Source organism: Oreochromis aureus, linkage group 6 (assembly GCF_013358895.1).
Source record: "Oreochromis aureus strain Israel breed Guangdong linkage group 6, ZZ_aureus, whole genome shotgun sequence".
NCBI lineage: Eukaryota > Metazoa > Chordata > Actinopteri > Cichliformes > Cichlidae > Oreochromis > Oreochromis aureus.
In genome coordinates this window covers 14481434-14502397 of record NC_052947.1, presented here as the reverse complement: position 1 = coordinate 14502397, position 20964 = coordinate 14481434, and the positions used below count along the sequence as shown (strand labels likewise).

Here is a 20964-nt window from a genome sequence, read left to right as displayed (position 1 = left end):
GCTGTTTTCACACATGAACTTCAGACAGAGTCAGGAGAATCATTGTCCAAAGAAACCTTTTCTCATATGCAGCACACAGCATGTTTCAGTGCTGTTTCAAATCACATCACAACACAGAGACTTTGTACTAGGTAGTGTTGCTGGGTAATGACTAGAAAAGTTCACAGCTGCAGGACATGTGTGGAAAAAGTTACAGAAACATTCATGCTTTTCCACAAAATGAATCCTGATGACCGTTCAATTCAATTCAGTTCAATTTAATTTACATTAAATCACAACAACAGTCATCTCAAGCTGCTTTATATTGAAGGTAAAGATCCTGCAATAATACTGAGAAAACCCCAACAATTAGGCAACCCCCTGTGAGCAAGCGCTTTGGTGACAGTGGGAAGGAAAAACTCCCTTTTAACAGGAAGAAATCTTCGGCAGAACCAGGCTCAGAGAGGCCATCTGCTTCAACCGGTTGAGGTGAGGGGACGAAGAAAGGACAAAGACATGCTGTGGAAGAGAGCCAGATATTAATAATAACTAATAATTAAATCTAGAGTGGTGCATAAACACACAGAGAGTGAAGAAGAAACACTCAGTGCATCATGGGAAGCCCTCAGCAGCCCAGACTTATTGTAGCATAACTTATTGTATCAAAAAGGAAGGCTAATCGTAAAAGCAGAGAGGATGTCTGTCCCAAATCACATTTAACATTTCCAGAATTCAGTGAAATCCCTGCACAACTCTATAGATTACCATCTACCATAAAAGCTTGGAAAGCGATAGCAGGCCCACCTCTGAACCACATCAGACAGAGCTGGACTCACTTCCTTTTTTTCCTGACTTGTACATAATGCAGAGAAATGTGCTTGATATGCTGACTGTGTTATGGCTTATCTTGCACCTAACATCGCACTGAGTATTAACCAAGTTTGAATTCACACAACCTCTTTCAAAATGTGTCTTCTTTTTACAAGTGTTGAACTCCAAATTTACTTCAATTTACTGAACTTGGTTAAAGGAGAAGTAAAGTAGCTCTGTGGACTCTTTTTTTTTTTCTTTTTTTTTTCCCCAGTCGATTTCATAACCAGCCGACACAACAGTGAACCCACCTGTGACTGGACTCTTGGACCTGACAAACTAATGAGTTTTCCATCATAAAAATGATATTAAAAGCTCAGTAATGGGCAGGTGAAGTGTGTCAAACTAAAAACACTGTGGTCATACTTACTGAAAATCGAGGAACCATCTTTCTTGTCTTCACGCTTGTTTACAATTTGAAAGCGATCAGTCAGCCTGTGCAGTGTCGTCACTGTGCAGCGTTTTGTGTGTTTAGAAACCGAGAGAAGCGGTGGAAACAGCTCGGGTCGGTGCTCTGGAAAGAACTGTGGGTTAGACGGCGGGGTAACACTGAAAGGAGCTTAGAAAGTAAAATGCAGTAAACATAAGTGTGTGTTTCTACTTCGTCATGGTGAGTCAGTGGAAATGGTTCAAAACTACAACTTTATTTTCTTTATTAATCTCTCCTGTAGACGTTTGAAATGTTATTGAATTTGAGTTGCTTTGCTGCTATTTGTTTGTGAGGGATAATGGTGTTGGCATGAACGTTAAAGCAGCTAAAACAGGTTATCTGACATATTTACTCCTGTGTGTTGGCTTCAAGTCAAGCCTGATGTTGCCTTCCTTCAATCTTAGCGATGTAATGCTGCAGTCTTTCAGTTTGCACAGTGTTTATAGGCATCATTGCAGAGATTTACATGTGTTATTGCAAATAGTAAACCATGTGACCTGTTAAACTGCTCACCATAACTGAAAATATCTGCCTTTTTCTGCTGTGTTTACAAAGACTATTGATGTAGTCGAGCATTTAAGAGCATCAAAAAAGACATCATCAGTTTGAACATTTAAAAGACAGGTTTGATTTCAGTCTGTGCCTTTAAGGAAGCAAAAGCAAAGTATTTAAGGCATGTTCTGCTGGCTGTGATTTGCATTATCCAAATCGAAGGTAGCCTCTATAACCACTCGATGAATAGATTTTAAACACTACTAGGATCGTGGAGAACTCTTTTTATTATTATATGCATGGATTTCTTTAAATGATATGTGTCATAATATTGTAAAATTTTCTATAAAAGAAATTATGCCAAATTCAGCAAAAAAATTTGCCATATAGCATACTGTCCATTCGGCCAAAGACTGATTTAGTAAATGTATCTTTGAGTCTTGAGATTAAAAATCTTTTACAACAGTGTCCTGGCCAAGAAGGACAGCAGTACAATCGCAAGATGCATAAATTAATAGCACATACAAATCCATACAGCAGCTAAGTACAGTCAAAGAGTAAAAAATTAAACACAGAAAAAACAAACTTTATCATCTTCAGTATCAATAATGAATAAATACTAGTAATGAATCTAATGGCTGAAATAAAGGAATAGGTTTGGGGCCGAGTGCCACTGAGCTGCAAGTCAGAACAGAACCTATAACATCACACCACCTTATCCTTCATAGTGTTGAATCTAAGATGACGCTTTAGAGACTGATTGTTGTCATTCGCGTGCACCCACACAGTATTTCATTCTCTTTCCTGCATTATGTTTTCTTGTTCTGTGTCCCGCTCCTCTGATTGACTGAGCTCACTGAGTTTGGCAGAGGCTGAGGTGAGATCACTGGAACAGCTGTGGAGCTGCCAGGCATGCTTAGCTCTGTGAAAAAACTCCATCGACACGACTGTGTTTGACATGGAACTGAAATAAGAAAATTTAAGAACTGGGGGGGGGGGGCTGCAAGTATCATGTAGCATCATACTTGCAGCCAGTTTTTTTTTCATGTATATTCAACACAGTAGCCCTCAGAACTGTTAGTGCCAAGGAAGCAAAATAACTGCTATCGGTGCAGGTGCTCCAGCTTCCTCCCACAGTCCAGAGACAAGAGTGATAGATGAATTAATTTGTGATTCTAAATTTGCTCTGTGTGTTGGTCCTGTGATGGACCGGAGGTAGAGCAGGGCATCCACTAATTGGAAAGCTGGTGGTTTCTCTCTGTCTCGCTCTCTAACCACTGAACAGCTTTCAGAGAGTACAGTGATGGACCCGCTGGAGTCACCCACCTTTAGGCCTTTAAATCTGTCCTCTTAATGACCAAATACTCAAATTGCCTCCAGTTTTCTTGGTGGAAACCCCCCCAGATGATGTCCACAGAGTGGTCGGTGTTTGAGGTTGTCTGAAGGTTAAAGCTTTGTGTCATCATTTAAGTCATCCATTCTTGCGTATGCAGAAAGCAGTGGCCAAAGAGCTGCGACAGAGCTGTAGTGCAGTGAGAAAAAACAGGCAGAAAATGCATTTCACCTCAGTGTTTTATCACCTATCTCTATTTCTGTCTCTTAAACTGGAGAGACAGTGTGTCCCTGGTGTCCAGCTGACGATGGAAAATCTACATATGTTTATAAGACCTCTGACTCGTGCCACATTTGAAGCACACCTCTCACCGTACTTCCTTTCTCTCTGCAGTGGTTACTCTCTGTCATCTCTCCTCCCTCTCTTCATATACAGTGTCTGACTTTTCCTTGTGCTCATTTTCAGTCTCTGCATGTACAGTGAGTCAGCAGCCTGCATGCACGCACACTCGCACGCACGCAGAAAGATCCCTGTGGCTTCATCTCTATTGGCTGTGACGGAGACCCTTAAGTGCTGTCCCTTTTTTCCCATTTGTTAGGTAACCAGGCGTCAGCCAGCGCTCGCTCACATGCTCCGGATGCTGCGCTCTCTAGCTCGCCGCGTTGCAGTGAAGCAAGATTTACTTCAGACAGAGAGGAAGGAGGGAGATGAATGGATGAGACAGACCGAGCAGGGAATGCAAGTGATGGGAGGAGAGAAAGTAACGCAGGGAGTGAGGGAGGGAGGGGGGGGGCATGATGTAGAAAAGTGAAATACAATCCGGCTGAACTGCCCCTCCTTAACTTTGCTCACGTGTGTGCACGCCCATAAACACACGGGGAGGCTGGCTCTCTCACACACACACACACACTCTGGCGTCTCGTGTTTGGCTCTCTGTTGTAACCTGGAGGGGAAGCATCATTTCCTGTCAGGGCCGGTATGAGTTGAAGGAGGATTCAGAAGATGAAGACTGTCTGTGTTTCATTCATTTGAAGTGCGCTGGAGTGGATGACGCCTGTTGATCGTTCCGTGAATGCAGCACTGTAAGTTTTTATGTCATTAATAATCCGCTTATGATTATAGGAAACTCTCTGGAATAGCTGCTGTTGCCCTGGAATCACTTTTGTTGTGCATGAGTCTTTCTATGACGGAAGATGCTTTGATTTGGTATAAATTCCTGCTTTGACGAATCCCCCTTTTTGTCATGTGTGCCCTCTTCTGTGCGTGGGATGACGGCTCAATCCAGCAGGAATTATTCCGCTCAGCTGGTGCGGATCTGATTATGTAAGAGTGAAGCGCGTGGGACTGCTGCGACCTTGTGCACCGTCAGCGCGGCACTGCTTCTGTTTTCCTGCTGTGGCTTTCTGCAGGATTTACATATTTATTTATTTTTTTATAAGCAGTGCCATATTTGATGCTATGAGCATCTGCTTAATCTGCTCTGTGGAGCTGGCGAGTTATTAAGAGAGATCTGAGCTCTTGTGTTCGTGCACGTCTGTGCTGGAATACTGTCAGATGCTTTTATTTTCTTTGTGTCTTTTCATTTAGGTTCTAAACATTACTGTAGATCATCCTCTTAGTGATAGAATGGGCTGTCAGATCAGCTTGGTGATGAGTCCCAGTTGATAACTTGCCGTTTTTATTTCAGTTGCAGTAACACTGAGCTTGCTTCCATTCACCTGGCACACTGAGAAGTTTGCCTGAGAGCTTCTTTATAGCATTACAGGCTCCCACGTCTGCTTCCAGAGAGGAATATGAGAGAAGATGTGTATCTAAGGGAGAGAGATTAAGTGGAAATGGGATGAGGAGAAAGAGCGTGCACTGTAGAAAGGAGTGCAGTCCCTGGGGGTTTCCTCCCAGCAGCAGAGGTGGCCTGTTTCTGTGGCCAACTTGAATGTGACGAGACAATAAAAGCACTGACACACTTTCCGTGTCTAAGTTAGCTGCCGGATAATGTAACAGGAATATCGCAGGGACGAAACGATGCCAGGAGAAGATGTTTGGGCTAAAGCAGAGGGCCGAGTTGGAAATAGTTTTGCTCGGCTGTCTTGGTAGTTTGACTAATGTGTGCTGAACGCAGAGTGCCTCGCTTTCACTTCACATCATCAAATATTTAGTGCTTAAAGTGCCTTTTCATGACAAACACATCTCCGGCTCAGGTGCTGCCCTTCTACTGCAGCGGTTACCAACATAAGGGTTGAGACCCACCACAGGGGTCACAGGATAAATATGTGTTATATTACAGAGAGCATTTATTTTCTAACACCGTGCACTGATTAGAGCTTGGATAACAAACTTATTTTACACTGTGGGCCACTTACTGCCCACATTAGTCTTGAGTGGGACAGACCAGTGAAGCTCCACTTTCTGTCAGTGTAAAGATGTTTAACTGAAATATATTAGTATTACAAAAAGGAGTGCAATTTTCACAGTGCATAACAGAGAAATACTGCTCTATTAAATGAAAGAAATCTGTCTTCGTGACTCTTTGGGCTTAAAATGTAAGAAATAAATGTGCAAACTGTAAAATTTCTTGTAGCTCACTTCCCAGGCTGACCTATAATTTAAAAAAGAGGAACTTTTTTTCACAGAAAATGTCTTTTAAAAAAAAGTACTATATAAAACAGATTAATGTATTAAAATTATCCCAGAAATTTCTATAGTAGTGAAGAAAGTGGCAGGCTCTGTCACTGAATTGTTTCTTCTGTTACTTTGGTGTATTATGAATGGAAATGAGGGAAGACTTTATCAAAAGGAAAAGCTGTAAAACTCCCAAAAATGCATTAAAAAGTCCAAAATCTATGCCTTCCTTCACATTTTCCAAAGCTGTCCAGTGGACCAGATTGGAAACTTTGCCAGGTTGTTTTTGGTTCCTGGGCCTTATGTTTGACACCCCTGAATCAGAGTATTTTTAACGATATCAGCACTCCGGTAATCTTCAAATATCGAGCACTAATCTGATGTAAGCGAAGTCTTTTCCCATATAAAATCTGCATATAACTCAGTGAGAGTAATTAGGATGTGTGCCGCACGCGATCGTGATTTTGTGGAGGCACATTAAAAATCTTCATAATGACATTTTAGAAATCTATGTTATGGAGCAGACATACTGCATCTGACATGTATAAATGTCAGCGTCTGTGCCAGTACCAGCGTGGCAGAACGGGATTTGCCTTTAAGCTCTCACAGCACACGCTCTGTTCTGCCTTGATATTTATCCAGCTCATGGTTTGGTGAAATTGCAAACATTGCATCACTTGCAGGATCAAAAGCCAAAAAATATAAATATATATATATTTTACACATTTAGCTGTTGCCATAAATCCAGCAGTTCATCACACAAGGTCAGTGTTATTGTCGGTCTGCTTATTTTAAATATGGTTAAAAATATTTAAAGTGTGGTAAAGTCAATAGTGCATTTAAAAAGAAAAACAAAACAAAAAACCCCCCCATGGCTTTATCTTCATGTCCTGTTGATTGAGTGGCTGTTTGCAGTTGCCTGGTCACAGGCGCTGATTCATGTCTCTTTGTGTATTTTTGCATTTCCTCTGTGGAAGGAAGAAAGTACTTTGTCTTTGCCTTCGGCCTCAAACTCTGATCTCTGAGTCCCGCTCGCCACCACGAGATCTTCATTGTGCGTTTGATCCTACGTGATGCCACTGTGTTTACGTCCTCACTGGTTTTGTTCTCCCTCCGTTTCGCTCCGCAGGGTGCAGGGTAAGAGGAAGAGGGACTTCTATGCCAGAGCTTTAGGATGGCCAGTGAAGGCTCCACTATCCCCAGTCCTGTCGTCCGCCAAATTGACAAGCAGTTCTTGATCTGCAGCATATGTCTGGACCGCTACGAGAACCCCAAAGTCCTGCCCTGCCTGCACACCTTCTGTGAGCGGTGAGTGGAGTTTCCAAAGTGCTGTAAGTGTTGTACTGTTTTATGATTTCAGACGCATGATGCAGCCTATAACGGTGCAGTAATAATAATAATAACAACAGATTTTTAAATGAATATCTCATTGCTGTAAACTTGGCGTTATTTTAGGAGACAGATCTGCATCGCTGCTGTTGACTCTGGTGTGTTGGTGTCATCCTCGCTGTTAAGCAGCCTTTGTTTCTGACACAAAAGACAAACTGTTCACGGTGTGTGCCTGCCTCTTTGCTCTGGTTGTTTCTGGAGCATCAGTGTGCAGCTACACTGAACAATATACAGTAGTTTCTAACTCTTTCTGTACGGTATAGCTACTGTGTTTCACACATAGACGCTGGGATGAACATTCAAATATTCAGCTCCACCATTTACCTTTGTTTCACTATATTAAAGCTGATATGAGCTGTCATGTACTATATTTATATGTGATTGGATGATCATCTTTGGGCCACTGTTTGTTACGTTCTCAGCAAACCGACAAAGAGTCTGTTGGAGGCTAGACAAGCTTTGACAAAACACTTTTTCTTATTTACCTCAAGCTTATTTATTTCATGTAAAAATAAGACTGCTGCACAATGGACAACATATATGTCATTGACAACATCAGTGAATGTAGTTCAATAAAGGAGAATTAAGATGAGCTGAATGAAAAGCACAGCAGCTAAATGCATAAACTATATTGTTTATGCATTTAGCTGCTGTGCTTTTCATATACATATATGTGCTGTTGTTTATTTTCTTGTTGGACTGAATTTATTAAGTACTGATGTGGAGAAGGATGTGAGCGAACACATTTAGTATAACACAATGATGATTACCTTCACCAAGGAGGTCATGTTTTTGGTAAGGTTTGCCTGCATGTGTGTCTTTCTGACTGCAAACACAGTTTCAAACTAATTTGTTAAAAAAAAATTGTAGTTGTGGCTTTTTTTTCTTTTTTTTGTAGACTAGTTTTGTGTGCGTGGCAGGATTTTAAAGTATTCTCTGCCATGTGTTTTTTTCTTGTGCTTTATTTATTAATGTATTTTTCATATAACTTTGGATAAAGTTACATACTCATTGTGGTAGTGAGCAGGAAGCAGGCTTTTTTATGGTGGCAGTGCAGTGAGTAGCACTTAACCTCTCTGTGTAGTTTCTAGCTGTGCCTGTTTACTAGTGCAGGTGTTACTGCATTAAAAATATAAATATATATACTGACTTTAAGTAATTTGACTAGTATAATATAAAACACTACATTTAATGGAATCTCAGTATATACATATTTTATGCCAATCACATTTTCCTTAGTGATTAATTAATTTTTGAGTTTGTGATTGGTTCACAGTGCATCCTGCCTCCTGGCCAGTGACTACCAGGAAATCCCTGAGATGAATAAATAGTTAAGAATCAGATGACTTAATGATTTTTCTTTCTTTTTTTCTTTTTTTTAATCTCCTCTAACACTGTGGGTAACATGGCAGTGCCACATTAGGGGTGCTTCTTATAACTCTGCTGCAACTTAATCAACACCTTCTCTGACATGGCGTCAGTGTCATAAAGCGCACATTAAAAGCTTCACAATGACAGGATTTTTTGGCACGGTCATTGCATTTGAATACACTACATTGCACAGATGTCGTTGATAAGTGCTGCTGCAAATCATTGTCAAAGTATAATCGCTCCAACCACTAGATGGTCTCAAAGACAGGATTTTGACCTGCTGTTCTTCTTTTACTTGAAGGACAAATAAGCTGTTAATGGACTGCTAGATGAAAGCTTTAAGAGTTTTTTTTTTATGTCAGGCGATAAAGCACCACATCTTAAAACTAGAACCTTTTTAATACACCTGTCATCCTCCTGCAGGTGCCTGCAGAATTATATCCCGGCCCACAGCCTCACACTGTCGTGCCCCGTGTGCCGCCAGACCTCAATCCTGCCGGAGAAGGGTGTGGCGGCGTTGCAGAATAACTTCTTCATCACCAACCTGATGGACGTGCTGCAGCGGGCGCCGGGCAGCTGCAGCCAAGAGGCCGCCGCTCTCAACAACATCACCACTGTGGCTACAGGCCAGCTACTCTCCTGCCCCAACCATGGAGGCAGCGTAAGAGCTCCTCACACTGACACCTGACAGCAAAGTTCATCTTAAACTTGTGCATACATTACATTACATTATACATTGCCACCAGGAGGTGTAGAAAGCTCCTAAGCACCAGGTTCTGTTTGCAGAAGCCAGACGAGGGGCAGCCAATCAGAAGGAAGTTGGCTTTTAGGAGGCCTTAATGAGAGTGGAGCTAGGACAGTTTTGTGAGAGATCAATCAAACACATATTGTGTTTTGTTTTGCTATTACATTGAGATTTTAAGAGTAGTTTACAGCCACGCTAGCAACTTTAACATTTAGTTAGGGATATAGATGTTCAGAGTGGAGCTGAAGGTGAAGTCAGGAGATCACCGAGTCATTATGTTTCATAATCTGAGCGGCTGTCATGCCTGTACACAGTAATTTCATAGCAGTCTGTTTCACATCTGTCTGGGTATTTCAGCATGGAGCAGAATATCAAACCAGCTGACGGTGCCGTGATTCAAGAGGTTGAGATAATTTTAAAGCAAAGAACATTATTTATTGATGGGCAAGAGTTTGTGCAGTAGACTGATAAAGTGACACAGCAGAGCAGTGTCCCCAACAAAAGCAGGAAATAGGACAGGACTCCTGAGTCTGGAAATGCAGAGTTGGCAGATGTGAGATGGAGACATTAAAGGAGTGTGTAAACATGCAGGATCAGAAAGATGGTTCATATCCTTAGTGTTGATGTGGATAAATGGGTCTATGACTAGAGCCTATTTTAAATTCAAATCCCCGCTTTTTCCTGATTTGTAGGTGATGGAGTTTTACTGTCCTCCGTGTGAGACAGCCATGTGTCAGGAGTGCACGAGCGGCGAACACGGAGAGCACCCGACCGTGCCTCTTAAAGACGTAGTGGAACAGCACAAGGCCTCATTGCACCACCAGCTAGATGCTGTCAAGAAGAGGTAGACAGCAGCAATATTATTGTGTAAATACTGTCATATTGCACTGTAGTGATGATTTTCCAGCTCTGTCACACGACCTTGACATTTTACTTGACTGCCTCCAGGTTACCAGAGATCGACTCAGCCCTGCAGATGCTGTCAGAGATTCTTCAGCAGCTGACCAATCAGAAGAGCGCCATCGAGGACGACATCCACGCGACCTTCGATGAGCTGCAGAAGACCCTCAATGTCCGCAAGAGCGTTCTACTCATGGAGCTGGAGGTCAACTATGGCCTCAAGCAGAAGGTGAGTGCAGAGTGAAGCACAGCTGGGACTTTGGCCAAAATGTAACAACCAAATGGGACAAATGTAAAGCACTTAAATGAGCCTGATCTGGAGATTTTGGAGCACAGGCTAAAGTAATCTTTTCACCCGTCACGGGTTTTTCAACAGGTCAGGGCTATCCAAAAAATATAGATAGTATCAATACCAACACTGGTATTCTTACTGGCCCAATACTGACACGAGAGGATTGATGCGTCTGTTTGTTTCTCTGCTGTAAACTCAGTAGATTATTCTCGTTTATCAGGCAGCAGACATGTCGGCGCAAACACCGCTCCTCTCATGCAGGCACATTTTGCTTCACCGTGTTTGTTGTTGCCCTGCGGTCATGTGACTTAGTTGGCAAATGAAGGGAGACATAGCCCACTGTCACTGCCATTCAGTGAGCCAAAGAATAACCATGCAGATCATGTAGTGGTGAAAGTAATGTGCCAGTCACGACTGATGCCACACCAAAGTGTTCATCATAGTTGTTACTTCAGCAGTCGGATTACCTCCAGACTATATACAAACATTCAAAAAAATATATTCAGCCCACATAATTGTGTTAATTATGTTAAAATAGATAATTCTATTGGAAAGGGGGAAAAAATATACCTTAAAGATGATGAATTGTATTTTTAAAAAATGGCTGAATGTGATGAGCTTTTTGTGTTGAATGTAGAGTTTATTTAGTTTATGCAGCACATTTAAACAACAGAAGGTGACCCAAAGTGCTTTAGAAACCACAACCACAACAACAACAATAATAATAATAATAATGATGATGATGATGATGATGAGTCATGCTTTAAGTCATCACACAGCTTCCCCCGGCATAAACTGTCTAAATGAGTTAAAAGTATCGATATCAGTATTGGTATCGGCCAGACTGGTCCTGTATTTGGTATCGATCCGATAGAAAGTAAAATTAATTTGCAGTATGGCACAGACTGGCCCTCCACAGGAAGGAGGTGCCGAAGCGGGGGCTGGTGCGCCGCATTGACCCATGAGCCAATCAGCCGGTTGGGTTAAAAGCCTGCTGACTCCCTCAGGGAACTGCATCACATGGGCACAGCTAATGATTTACAACTGAGTGGCTGATGATCGGTCACAACACTGCAGCCCACGGGGAAGCTGTGCTGCTGCTCCTGCTACATGAAGCCGGTGCGTGCGCTCTTGATTTGGGCGTGCCGCGCGCGGGGAGGGACTACAGTCCGGGCCGCAAACACTTTGTCACTTCACTGTGAATTTCTCGTCCTACAATGTTACAAAGAGTCTCAGTTTTACTGCGCGGATGAGCTGTGTGGGTGAAACACTGGACGCTATGGCGTCTCTGGGAATAGACGAGGAGTGTGATGACGGCCGCACGCCGGTGAGTTTGTCTCGGTGCTTTAACGAGTGTAGCCTGCGGTAATGTCGCACTTTTTTAGCGCCAGATTCATTTAACGTGTGTGCGCAATCCCCCATACAGCGCTCACAGGTGTGCTCGGTTTCACAGGGGATTTACAGAAGTTGCGTTGATTTCTAAACACATGCGCAGTCTGTTCGCTTCAGTATGCTGCTTTTTTGTTTTTTGGTTTCGTTTTGCGGCGTTAAACATCGGCGTAATAAAGTGCGTGTCAAAGATGTTAGTAAATCACTTTTTGTTTTTCGCCTTGAGAACTCCAAGAATACATCAGCAGCAGGGTCAGCCGCAAAACCCCGAGTTCAGCTTGTCACAGCGCTCTTAGTAAACACCGACAGTAGCAACTAGTTAGTAAAGCTGGTTATTAGCGGTTAAATGTGGCTTCCTGCTGTGACAAAACAAATTTCCCACGTGTGGGACTAATAAAGGTTATCTTATCTTATCTTATGTTAGCGCGTTATTGCTCAGAAGGGTTCGTCTGTAGAATGATATAATACGATGACTTAAAGATTGAATTAATTCTGGATATTTGATCAGTTCCTTATCCTTAGTTACCAGGTAACCAGTCCAGTTTAAATACCTGCATTTAGACACACTCACACTTTAGTTTTTTTTTCTCTGTTTTGCATGAATTTGCATGAAATCACATTATCTGCAGTTCAGTTGCAGTGAAAAGGTCATTTCTGTATGAAGGTGTTTTATATCTGGTTATCAGATACCTACAGTTTTCTGCACCTTTGCTTCTACCACCTGTACAAGTAAGGGGTGGTAAGCTTTTTGAGTCCTAATTACTTTTTTTGTGGTGGGTTTGAAAAAAGCTGTGGCAGCTTCCACATGGGAGGCGTATCTTTGAATATCCAGCATTACAAGGCAAAGCAGCCCTTACTGTGTCTCATATTTAATTATCAGAGTGCCTGAAAGAAGATTGCAATTAAAAAACAGCAGTGTGGTCATGGTAAAGTGACTAATTTACAAATTAAAATTAGGTAATGTAAGAAATCACATTTTTATTGAATTATACTCTGAGATTTACTAGCAGCTTAATAAACTAACATCCCTGTAATTTTTAATTAATACCATATATTTGCTCCCAAACTGAGGATTGCCAAGTACTAATAACCTGATCCGATATTAAAAATGGACACAAAGGCAAAGCTAATATTCTTTTTGTTAGTATAATGTAATCAACAGAATAACTGCAAGAAAAATAATAATTTTGAAAGCTTCATAACGTTTTATCTAAGCTCAGTGTCTCTCTGCTGCCCCCTGATGCATCCATGTGTAGGTGCTCCAAGCCCAGCTGGACACCCTGCTGCAGGGCCAAGAGGGCATCACCAGTAGCTGCAACTTCACGGAGCAGGCCTTGAGCCAGGGCACCGAGGCCGAGGTGCTGCTGGTGAAGAAGCAGATGGGCGAGCGTCTCGTCGAGCTGGCCAGCCAGGAGCTTCCGCTGCAGCCCGGAGAGAACAACCAGCTGGACTTCCTCGTGGAAACGGAAGGACTAAAAAAGTCCATCCACAACCTGGGCACTATTGTGACCACCAACGCCGTGGCCTCCGAGACTGTGGCGACAGGCGAAGGGCTGCGGCATTGTGTGGTAGGCGTGCCCACCTCCATCACCATCACTACTAAGGACAAAGATGGAGAGCTGTGCAAGATGGGCAACGCAGTCATCGCCGCTGAAATGTTTTCGCCTGACGGCAGCAAGTGTGACAGAGACGTGCTCGACAACAAGAACGGCACTTATGAGTACCTGTTCACAGCTCCTAAAGAGGGCACGTGTACTTTATCTCTGCGCTTATATGACCAACACATCAAAGGGAGCCCCTTTAAGATAAAAGCCACCAAATCCATTGACGTGTCACCGACTTCAGACGGCGTTAAGAAGAGGCTCAAGTCTCCAGGCAGCGGACACGTCAAGCAGAAGGCCATCAAGAGGCCGGCCAGTATGTACAGCACAGGGAGGAGGAAAGAGAATCCCATTGAGGACGACCTTATCTTCAGAATCGGTAAGACCGGCTCACAGCCGGAGGGCTGAACATCAAACCTTAGCACTTTCTTTAAACCGCAAAGGGGGATGTAAAGTGTAGTCTGCACTGTGAGGACCTGTCAGTGGAAAAAAATAAAGTTTATTCAAAATGCATAAACGGCACAGGCTGCTGGCTATAAATTGCTAATGCTGCCCAGTCATGTTCGAAGTGTTAAGGCGAATGTGTGACCCACCTGCCACTGAGACACAAGCTTCAATACAGGAGAGGTAAATTTAGGTCAGAGTAATCAGCAATATCCCCAACTAAGCCCTGCCATTACCCATTATGCTGGGTTTCTTTTATTATTGTGGCCCACCTGCAGTATCTTTACGGCCTATCGGGGGCCTTGACCCACAATTTGGGAATCCGTGCACTAGGGAAAATTCAGTTAAATAGCTGATTAACAAATCAGTATTTACGAGCAATTTAAAAAGTGACAAAAGCTCAATAATTATGATTAATTCGGCTTCTTGAACATGATGATTTTCAGTCTTGTATTCATATGATTTTAACGCTGACATGTCACATGCTTGAGTTTTTGTGAGGTTTTGAGACGTCTACTTCATCAGTGTGATTGTTTTTGTCATTTCCCCCCCAAAAACCCAGATGTAGCAAAAAATAATAACTAATACTTTTATTAAATTAATATTTAATAAAAAAAAATGGTAGAAGGTTCAATAAACACCTGTCCATTTGCAATTGTTACTTTTTCTACCCAAAAACAGACAAAAAAAACAGTATAAGTAAGATAATACCAGTAAATATGGTTTGGAGACGTCTGTTTCACGGTTATATGAAGTATAAATGCATACACAATAGAGAGCTTATTACTGCTGGAGTGAAAATTGAGCATCAGGTTACCTTTACTATGTAACCAGTAGATTTTATTAAACATGTAGAAAACGTACGTGTCATGATCATCATCATGGTGAACGTGGTCATATTTCATGTCTCACAGGCACAAAGGGAAGAAACAAAGGGGAGTTCACAAACCTGCAGGGAGTGGCTGCCTCCTCTCAGGGGAAGGTGCTGATAGCAGACAGCAACAACCAGTGTGTGCAGGTGAGAACGAATTCCCTGAAGCATCTGCGCCTTTTCTCTGAGAATATATGAAAACTAAAAATAATAATCTAATATTTAACGCAGTATTTTATTTTATTTCATTTTTTTTAACCAAATCCAGATTTTCTCCAATGACGGCCAGTTCAGAAGTCGTTTCGGCATCCGGGGCAGGACTCCGGGTCAGCTGCAGCGGCCGACAGGTGTGGCCGTGCACCCCAACGGCGACATCATCATCGCAGACTACGACAACAAATGGGTCAGCATCTTTTCGAGCGAGGGCAAGTTTAAGGTGAGTTTGTCATTTATCTCTTCTCTGCAGTCAGTGGGACTGGGTCGTTCAGTGGATTTTTCCTCAGAACGGCAATAGTCGGCATGTTCCCGGGTGGGCTCCGGCCATAAATGTCAGTGCCACTGCAGCTGTGCAGAAGGTCACGCTGATTTTTGACCTCGAGTCAGCTGGTTACACTTTCTCACACCTCATTTGCAAATTTCTCACGCGTTAAGAGATGCACTCATGCGGGTTTTGACTTCCCCTTTTCAGCCTGCTTATCTTCTGTTAAATGAGTGCAGATTTTCAGGTTAAAAACACTGGTTTCCTGAGTGGGATCACCCTAATAGGACTTTGGGTGTGCTCTCAGGTTATGTGCAAACACATATAAGACAGCTTTGGGGGTTTTATGTGTTAATGTAAACAGTAATACTGACCATTACTTGTATTTTTGTGATTGTAAGTACTCATTTCCTCACGTGTGGCTTCATGAAAATAAATCTCTCCAGAACAAGATCGGCTCGGGGAAGCTGATGGGTCCTAAAGGCGTGTCGGTGGACAGAAACGGCCACATCATCGTGGTCGACAACAAGTCCTGCTGCGTCTTCATCTTCCAGGTCAACGGCAAGCTGGTCACCAAGTTTGGTAACCGTGGCAACGGTGACAGGCAGTTTGCAGGTACACTCAATGGTAATACAGTGCATTGCTCCAATATAACACAATTCAGTCTTTCTCCAACCTGCATGCTGATTGAAGAGGAGCCGCACTGACCTCATGAGGGTCATTAATATGGAAAAAGCAACTTTAGTCCATCGCATTCGTCCATTATTATAAACGAAAGTGTCTCGTTAATCATGCTATGAGTTGGTTGTATGTTTGTCTTTTGTCATACATTTAATCTGAGTGACAGATACAGGAGTTTTAAGACTGACACTGATACCGATATTTTGTCTAATATGTCGTCTGATAGCTTTTCTTTTCTGACACGTGAAACATAAACAGATTTCCCTAACATTTATTACGTGTAGTTATTTGAGTCGTTACTATGATTATTTGGCAGTTCAGTTTAAAATAATTTTGTTTTATTGTTTTAAAAATCGTGGATCACTTGTTCACACTCACTCTCCTCTATTCAGCTGGTTGCTTGTGGGTAACAGGGAAGTTGCAGAGTGCCCTCTGGTGGATAAACTATGCAACATCAACACTCAAAGCATGATTAAAGGGTGCTTCTGTCTTCTTTACTTTTTAAAGTTGGATTTACGGCTATTATAAATGTTGATAGCAATATATCAGAAAATGGCCCAGTGCCCCACTGATATATCAATATTTTCCAATCCAATCCAACTTTATTGACCAATATTTTGGTCATGCTCTAACATTAAAGCATTAAATATGTTTTTTTTTTTTTCGTCTGTTGCTGAATTTGTTTTTTGAAGCTGCATGTCCTCCACAAATATGTACTTGTGACATGTGCAATGACAATAAAGTTTAATTCTATTCTATCCGTCATGTAGGAGTTTTCTGAACTCAGCTGTTTTTGTCGCAGTGAAGCAAAACCGTACAAATGATATCTGAAATCTTCTTCAAATTTCTCTCTAATCCAGGGCCTCACTTTGCTGCTGTCAACAACAACAACGAGATCATTGTGACAGATTTCCACAACCACTCAGTCAAGGCAAGTGAACTTCCAGAGCAGTCTGTGTGTTACAGGAATACAGTTTTTAGCAGCCGCCACCAACACGTAATTTACAACGTGTTTCTGTACTTGCATCATTTATATTAAAAGGCTATTGTTACATTCATCAGTCGAAGGTGGGAAATTTGTCATGTGGACGAGGATTTTATGACATTCCAACAAGTTCGGAGTCCATTTATAGTCAGTGTAGTATTGACCAATCATGTCCGAGCAGACAGTCTGTGCAAAGAGGAAACCATCAGCTAAGAATACGGTCTCAAATCCATCAGCATCTGCTTCTTATTTATTTATCTAAATGTATCTCACTGCATTTATCAGACTGTAAACCAGGCCTGATGCACACAGCAGTGAGTCCTGGTCTGGATATCAGTGTTCTGTTATGTGGATATCTGCTGGTTGCACCGGAAGCCTCAGACTAGCTGGCTTTAGCCCCGAGAGGCAGAAGTCATCAGATGTTCACTGGTAGCTTCTCAGAACAGCCCTGCAGGGAGGATGAAGTGACGTAATACATGTGTATTTCACTAACTACACTTACATAGAACAGTACATTTTTTTTCCCATTTATTTTAATTTTTTTAAAGAAGTGTTCTCTCTCTGCTGTTGCTTCTCTTTGAAAACCACAATGCAGGTTTTCAACACAGAAGGAGAATTCTTGCTGAAATTTGGCTCCAATGGTGAAGGCAATGGCCAGTTCAACGCCCCCACAGGAGTGGCGGTGGACGTCAATGGAAACATCATAGTAGCCGACTGGGGCAACAGCAGGATACAGGTACGCAGAATGAATCATTTCTACTCCTTGAAGACTCGGTTAATACAAACTTCTGTTTCTTTTTTTTATCAAGTGGCATCCAACATTACAATATTGCCTCATAATGGCTAATGAAATGTTACCAAAACACCATTAATAGTATATTTATACACTGATCAGGTATAACATTATGAGCACTGACAGGTGAAGTGAATAACACTGATTATCGCTTCATCATGGCAACTGTTAGTGGGATATATTAGGGAGGAAGTGTTCTCAAAGTTAATCTGTTAGAAGGAAAATGGGCTAGTGTAAGGATTTAAGTGAGTTTGATAAGGAGATAAATTTTGATGACTAGACGACTGGGTTTCCAAAACCGCAGCTCTTGTGGGGTGTTCCCCATCTGCAGTGGTCGGTATCCATCAAGTGGTCCAGGGAGGGAACAGTGGTGAACCAGCGGCAGGCTCATAGGCGGCCAAGGCTCACTGATGCATGTGGGAAGCGAAGGCTGGCCTGTGAGGTCCGATCCAACAAGCAAACTACTGAAGTGCTGAAAAAGTTCACCCTGGTTCTGACAGAACGGTGTTAGAAAACACTGTGCATCAGTTTATTGTGTATGGGGCTGCATAACTGCAGATCAGTCAGGGTGCCCATGCTGACCCCCAACACCAACGCTGGGCATGTGAGCATCAGAGCTGGACCCCGAAGCAATGGTCTGGTCTGATGAATCAGGTGTTCTTTTGCATCATGTGGATGGCCGGGTTCGTATCACTTACCTGAGGAGAAGGGAAACGTCTTCAAGCAACTTAAAGAAGTCCAGACACTTTTCGTTCCAAGCTCCTTAGATCACTTAGCTGAGGAACAACTAGACCAGGTTGCACTGTGGGAAGAATTCAAGCTGGGGGAGGCAGTGTGATGCTCTGGACAATGTTCTGCTGGGAAACCTTGTGTCCTGACATCCACATGGATATTACTTTGACACGTACAACCTACCTAAGCATTGTTGCAGACCACGTAAACCTTTTCATGGAAACTGCATTCACGGTCTCTTTCAGCGAAGTAAAAATGGTTTAGGGATGGTTTGACGTGCACATCGAAGAGTTTAAAGGTGTTCACTTGACCTCCAAATACCCCAGATCTCAATCGAGCATCTGTGGGATGTGCAAAGAAGTCCAATATATCGATGCCTCACCTCACGACTTACAGGATCTGTTGCTCATATCTTGGTGCCAGGATCCACAGCACACCTTCAGCGGTGTAATGGAGTCTACGGTTCGGGAGGTCAGACTTGTTTTGGCAGTACAAGGGGGACTGACACAATATTAGGCATAATGTTAGGCCTGATCACTGCACGCTGGTGTCTAAAATACATGTGTTTGAACCTCCTGAGACCCTGTGTCCTCATATGGAGATCTTCCATTTGGCTTTCCTGCACCTTGTATTTCACAGATCTCTTGCATCACATCTATCCCATACAAAAGCTTGGGTCTCAGAAGGGTTAAACCAATAGAAGGCAACAATTGTCACTTCGTAAAAACTATTTTGGTCACTATGCATCATCCATATTCATGAAATCATTCATTTTTTTTATTTATTTATTTTTTTAAAACTTTATAGCTATGTGTGTTGTACTTTCCACAAAAAGCCAAATGAACGAAACACTGATTTCCAGCAGTGATGATATTTCTCTCTCTCTCTCTTAGGTGTTTGATGGCAGCGGTTCATTCCTCTCTTACATCAACACGTCAGCGGACCCCCTCTACGGCCCGCAGGGACTGGCGCTCACTTCAGACGGACACGTTGTGGTCGCTGATTCTGGCAACCACTGCTTCAAAGTCTACCGCTACCTGCAGTAGCCACTCGACACAAAGCCTGTACAGTGTACATATGTACAAACACGCAGTAGTGCGGAGCAACTGGAAGTTTTTGCACTCACCTGTTCACCCTTGAATCTTGCTGTCATTGTGCCATCTGTTTGACCTTTCTCCCTCCCCAAACTAACACAAGAGACTATATTAGTGGTGCGAGGGAAGCGAGATGACCTCTGACCTACACGAATGGCTGCTGCTGATTGGTGCTCACTTGAGACCTCGTTCACCTTCCATCTTAATGTGGAGTATTTGAAAAGGCTTTAACGCGGTCCACATGGTAGAACTTTGAAACTGGAAAAAAATAAATACATACTTTTGCACTTGTTTTTCAAAACACTGGCTGTATTAAGTGAAGTCATAATTAAAGTAAAAGGTACCTTAGTCACCTGAGAAATAATGAAATTCCATCTATAGCAGCAGTGACTGCAGCTTCCTGCTAAATGCTCTCAAGGGTTTTTACATTTTGCCTCTTCACTATAAAAGTGTTCCACCCATTGTAGGTATAGCAGGGTATTTAAGAGCATGATTAAGACGTCTTTGTGCATGCGATTCTTACTCAAACACCTTAAACTGTGCGTATGAAACAGTTTCCAGCTGACCACCTTCAAACAGAGACGCTGTTTCACTTCTATTTGAATGTGAAAGCTCCTCAGTGAGCTGTGTCATCACTTTTAATATTAAAAAAAAAACCAACCCAGTATGCTGACAAGTGTGACTGTATGAATTAAGGGTACCAAACATAAGCCACCTGATATGCTTCTGCTGTGTATGATGCCTCTTAACATTTCTGCTGTGATCGTGTGCAGACCCCTCGAGTTGCAGAATTTGAATGAAAAGCTAAGTGCTTGGAATGAACTCGGCAGGATGCATCCTATTAAGTTTCCGATTGAAAGATTTCTTCATCACGCTGAAAGTAGAGGTGCAAAACTGCGATCACCTTCACTCCTCCATGTGCTCTTATAACTTAGGTTAAATCTATAGAGTGAGTAACAGATTGTGTTTTAACAACACATAATTTGTCTACCTTCACAATCAGCAATAGAAAGTTTGGCAGTCAAGGCGTACGTTAAGTGATAATGCACTGTGTTCTTCTTGTTTGTCTTCAAGCACACAACTGTCATTATTTGTTATCCAGAATCGGGTCATCGATTTTCTACACGATCTTGTAAATTGTTTGTTTTCCAATGTCCTGTTTATATTTGTAATGCCAAATGGAATTAAAGTGCCCATAGAAATGAATGATAGTGCTTTTGTGTGTAATACATGTGCTGCAATAAGCTGAATTTAGATAGATATGTTAAATAAAGAATAACACTAGTAATTTCAAAAATGTTTGCACATCACTTTAATCTTATGGTCCCAAACAGTTTTTAGTCTTTGGCTGCAGATAAAGCCTTTAGGTCTACTCAGCAAACGCCCCTTTTAGAGGAACCGCCCATGGAAAGCCAGGGTGTGGATATTTCTGACCATAGAAGGTTTTTGTTGCTCAGGGCTGTCTGCTTTGGCCTT

General features: G+C 42.3%; 1 protein-coding gene across 3 annotated transcripts in view; it reads left to right on the top strand.

Annotated features, from left to right (window-relative positions):
* The window catches only part of trim2a (tripartite motif containing 2a), a 28156-nt gene extending 7462 nt beyond the window's left edge, over positions 1–20694 (top strand). For 2 of the 3 annotated variants that reach the window (XM_039613769.1, XM_031729788.2), the window contains exons 2-12: positions 6853–7031; positions 8907–9144; positions 9921–10072; positions 10177–10357; positions 13066–13789; positions 14769–14872; positions 14994–15161; positions 15650–15818; positions 16745–16815; positions 17465–17605; positions 19288–20694. In XM_039613769.1, the coding sequence (XP_039469703.1) occupies positions 6898–7031; positions 8907–9144; positions 9921–10072; positions 10177–10357; positions 13066–13789; positions 14769–14872; positions 14994–15161; positions 15650–15818; positions 16745–16815; positions 17465–17605; positions 19288–19440 (2235 nt within the window). In that variant the 5' untranslated portion in view covers positions 6853–6897 and the 3' untranslated portion in view covers positions 19441–20694. Of the gene's footprint in view, positions 1–4005; positions 4187–6852; positions 7032–8906; positions 9145–9920; positions 10073–10176; positions 10358–13065; positions 13790–14768; positions 14873–14993; positions 15162–15649; positions 15819–16744; positions 16816–17464; positions 17606–19287 lie in introns of those variants that run through there. The other variant, XM_039613770.1, reaches the window with a different exon arrangement.
* The last annotated feature ends 270 nt before the right edge of the window (positions 20695–20964 follow it).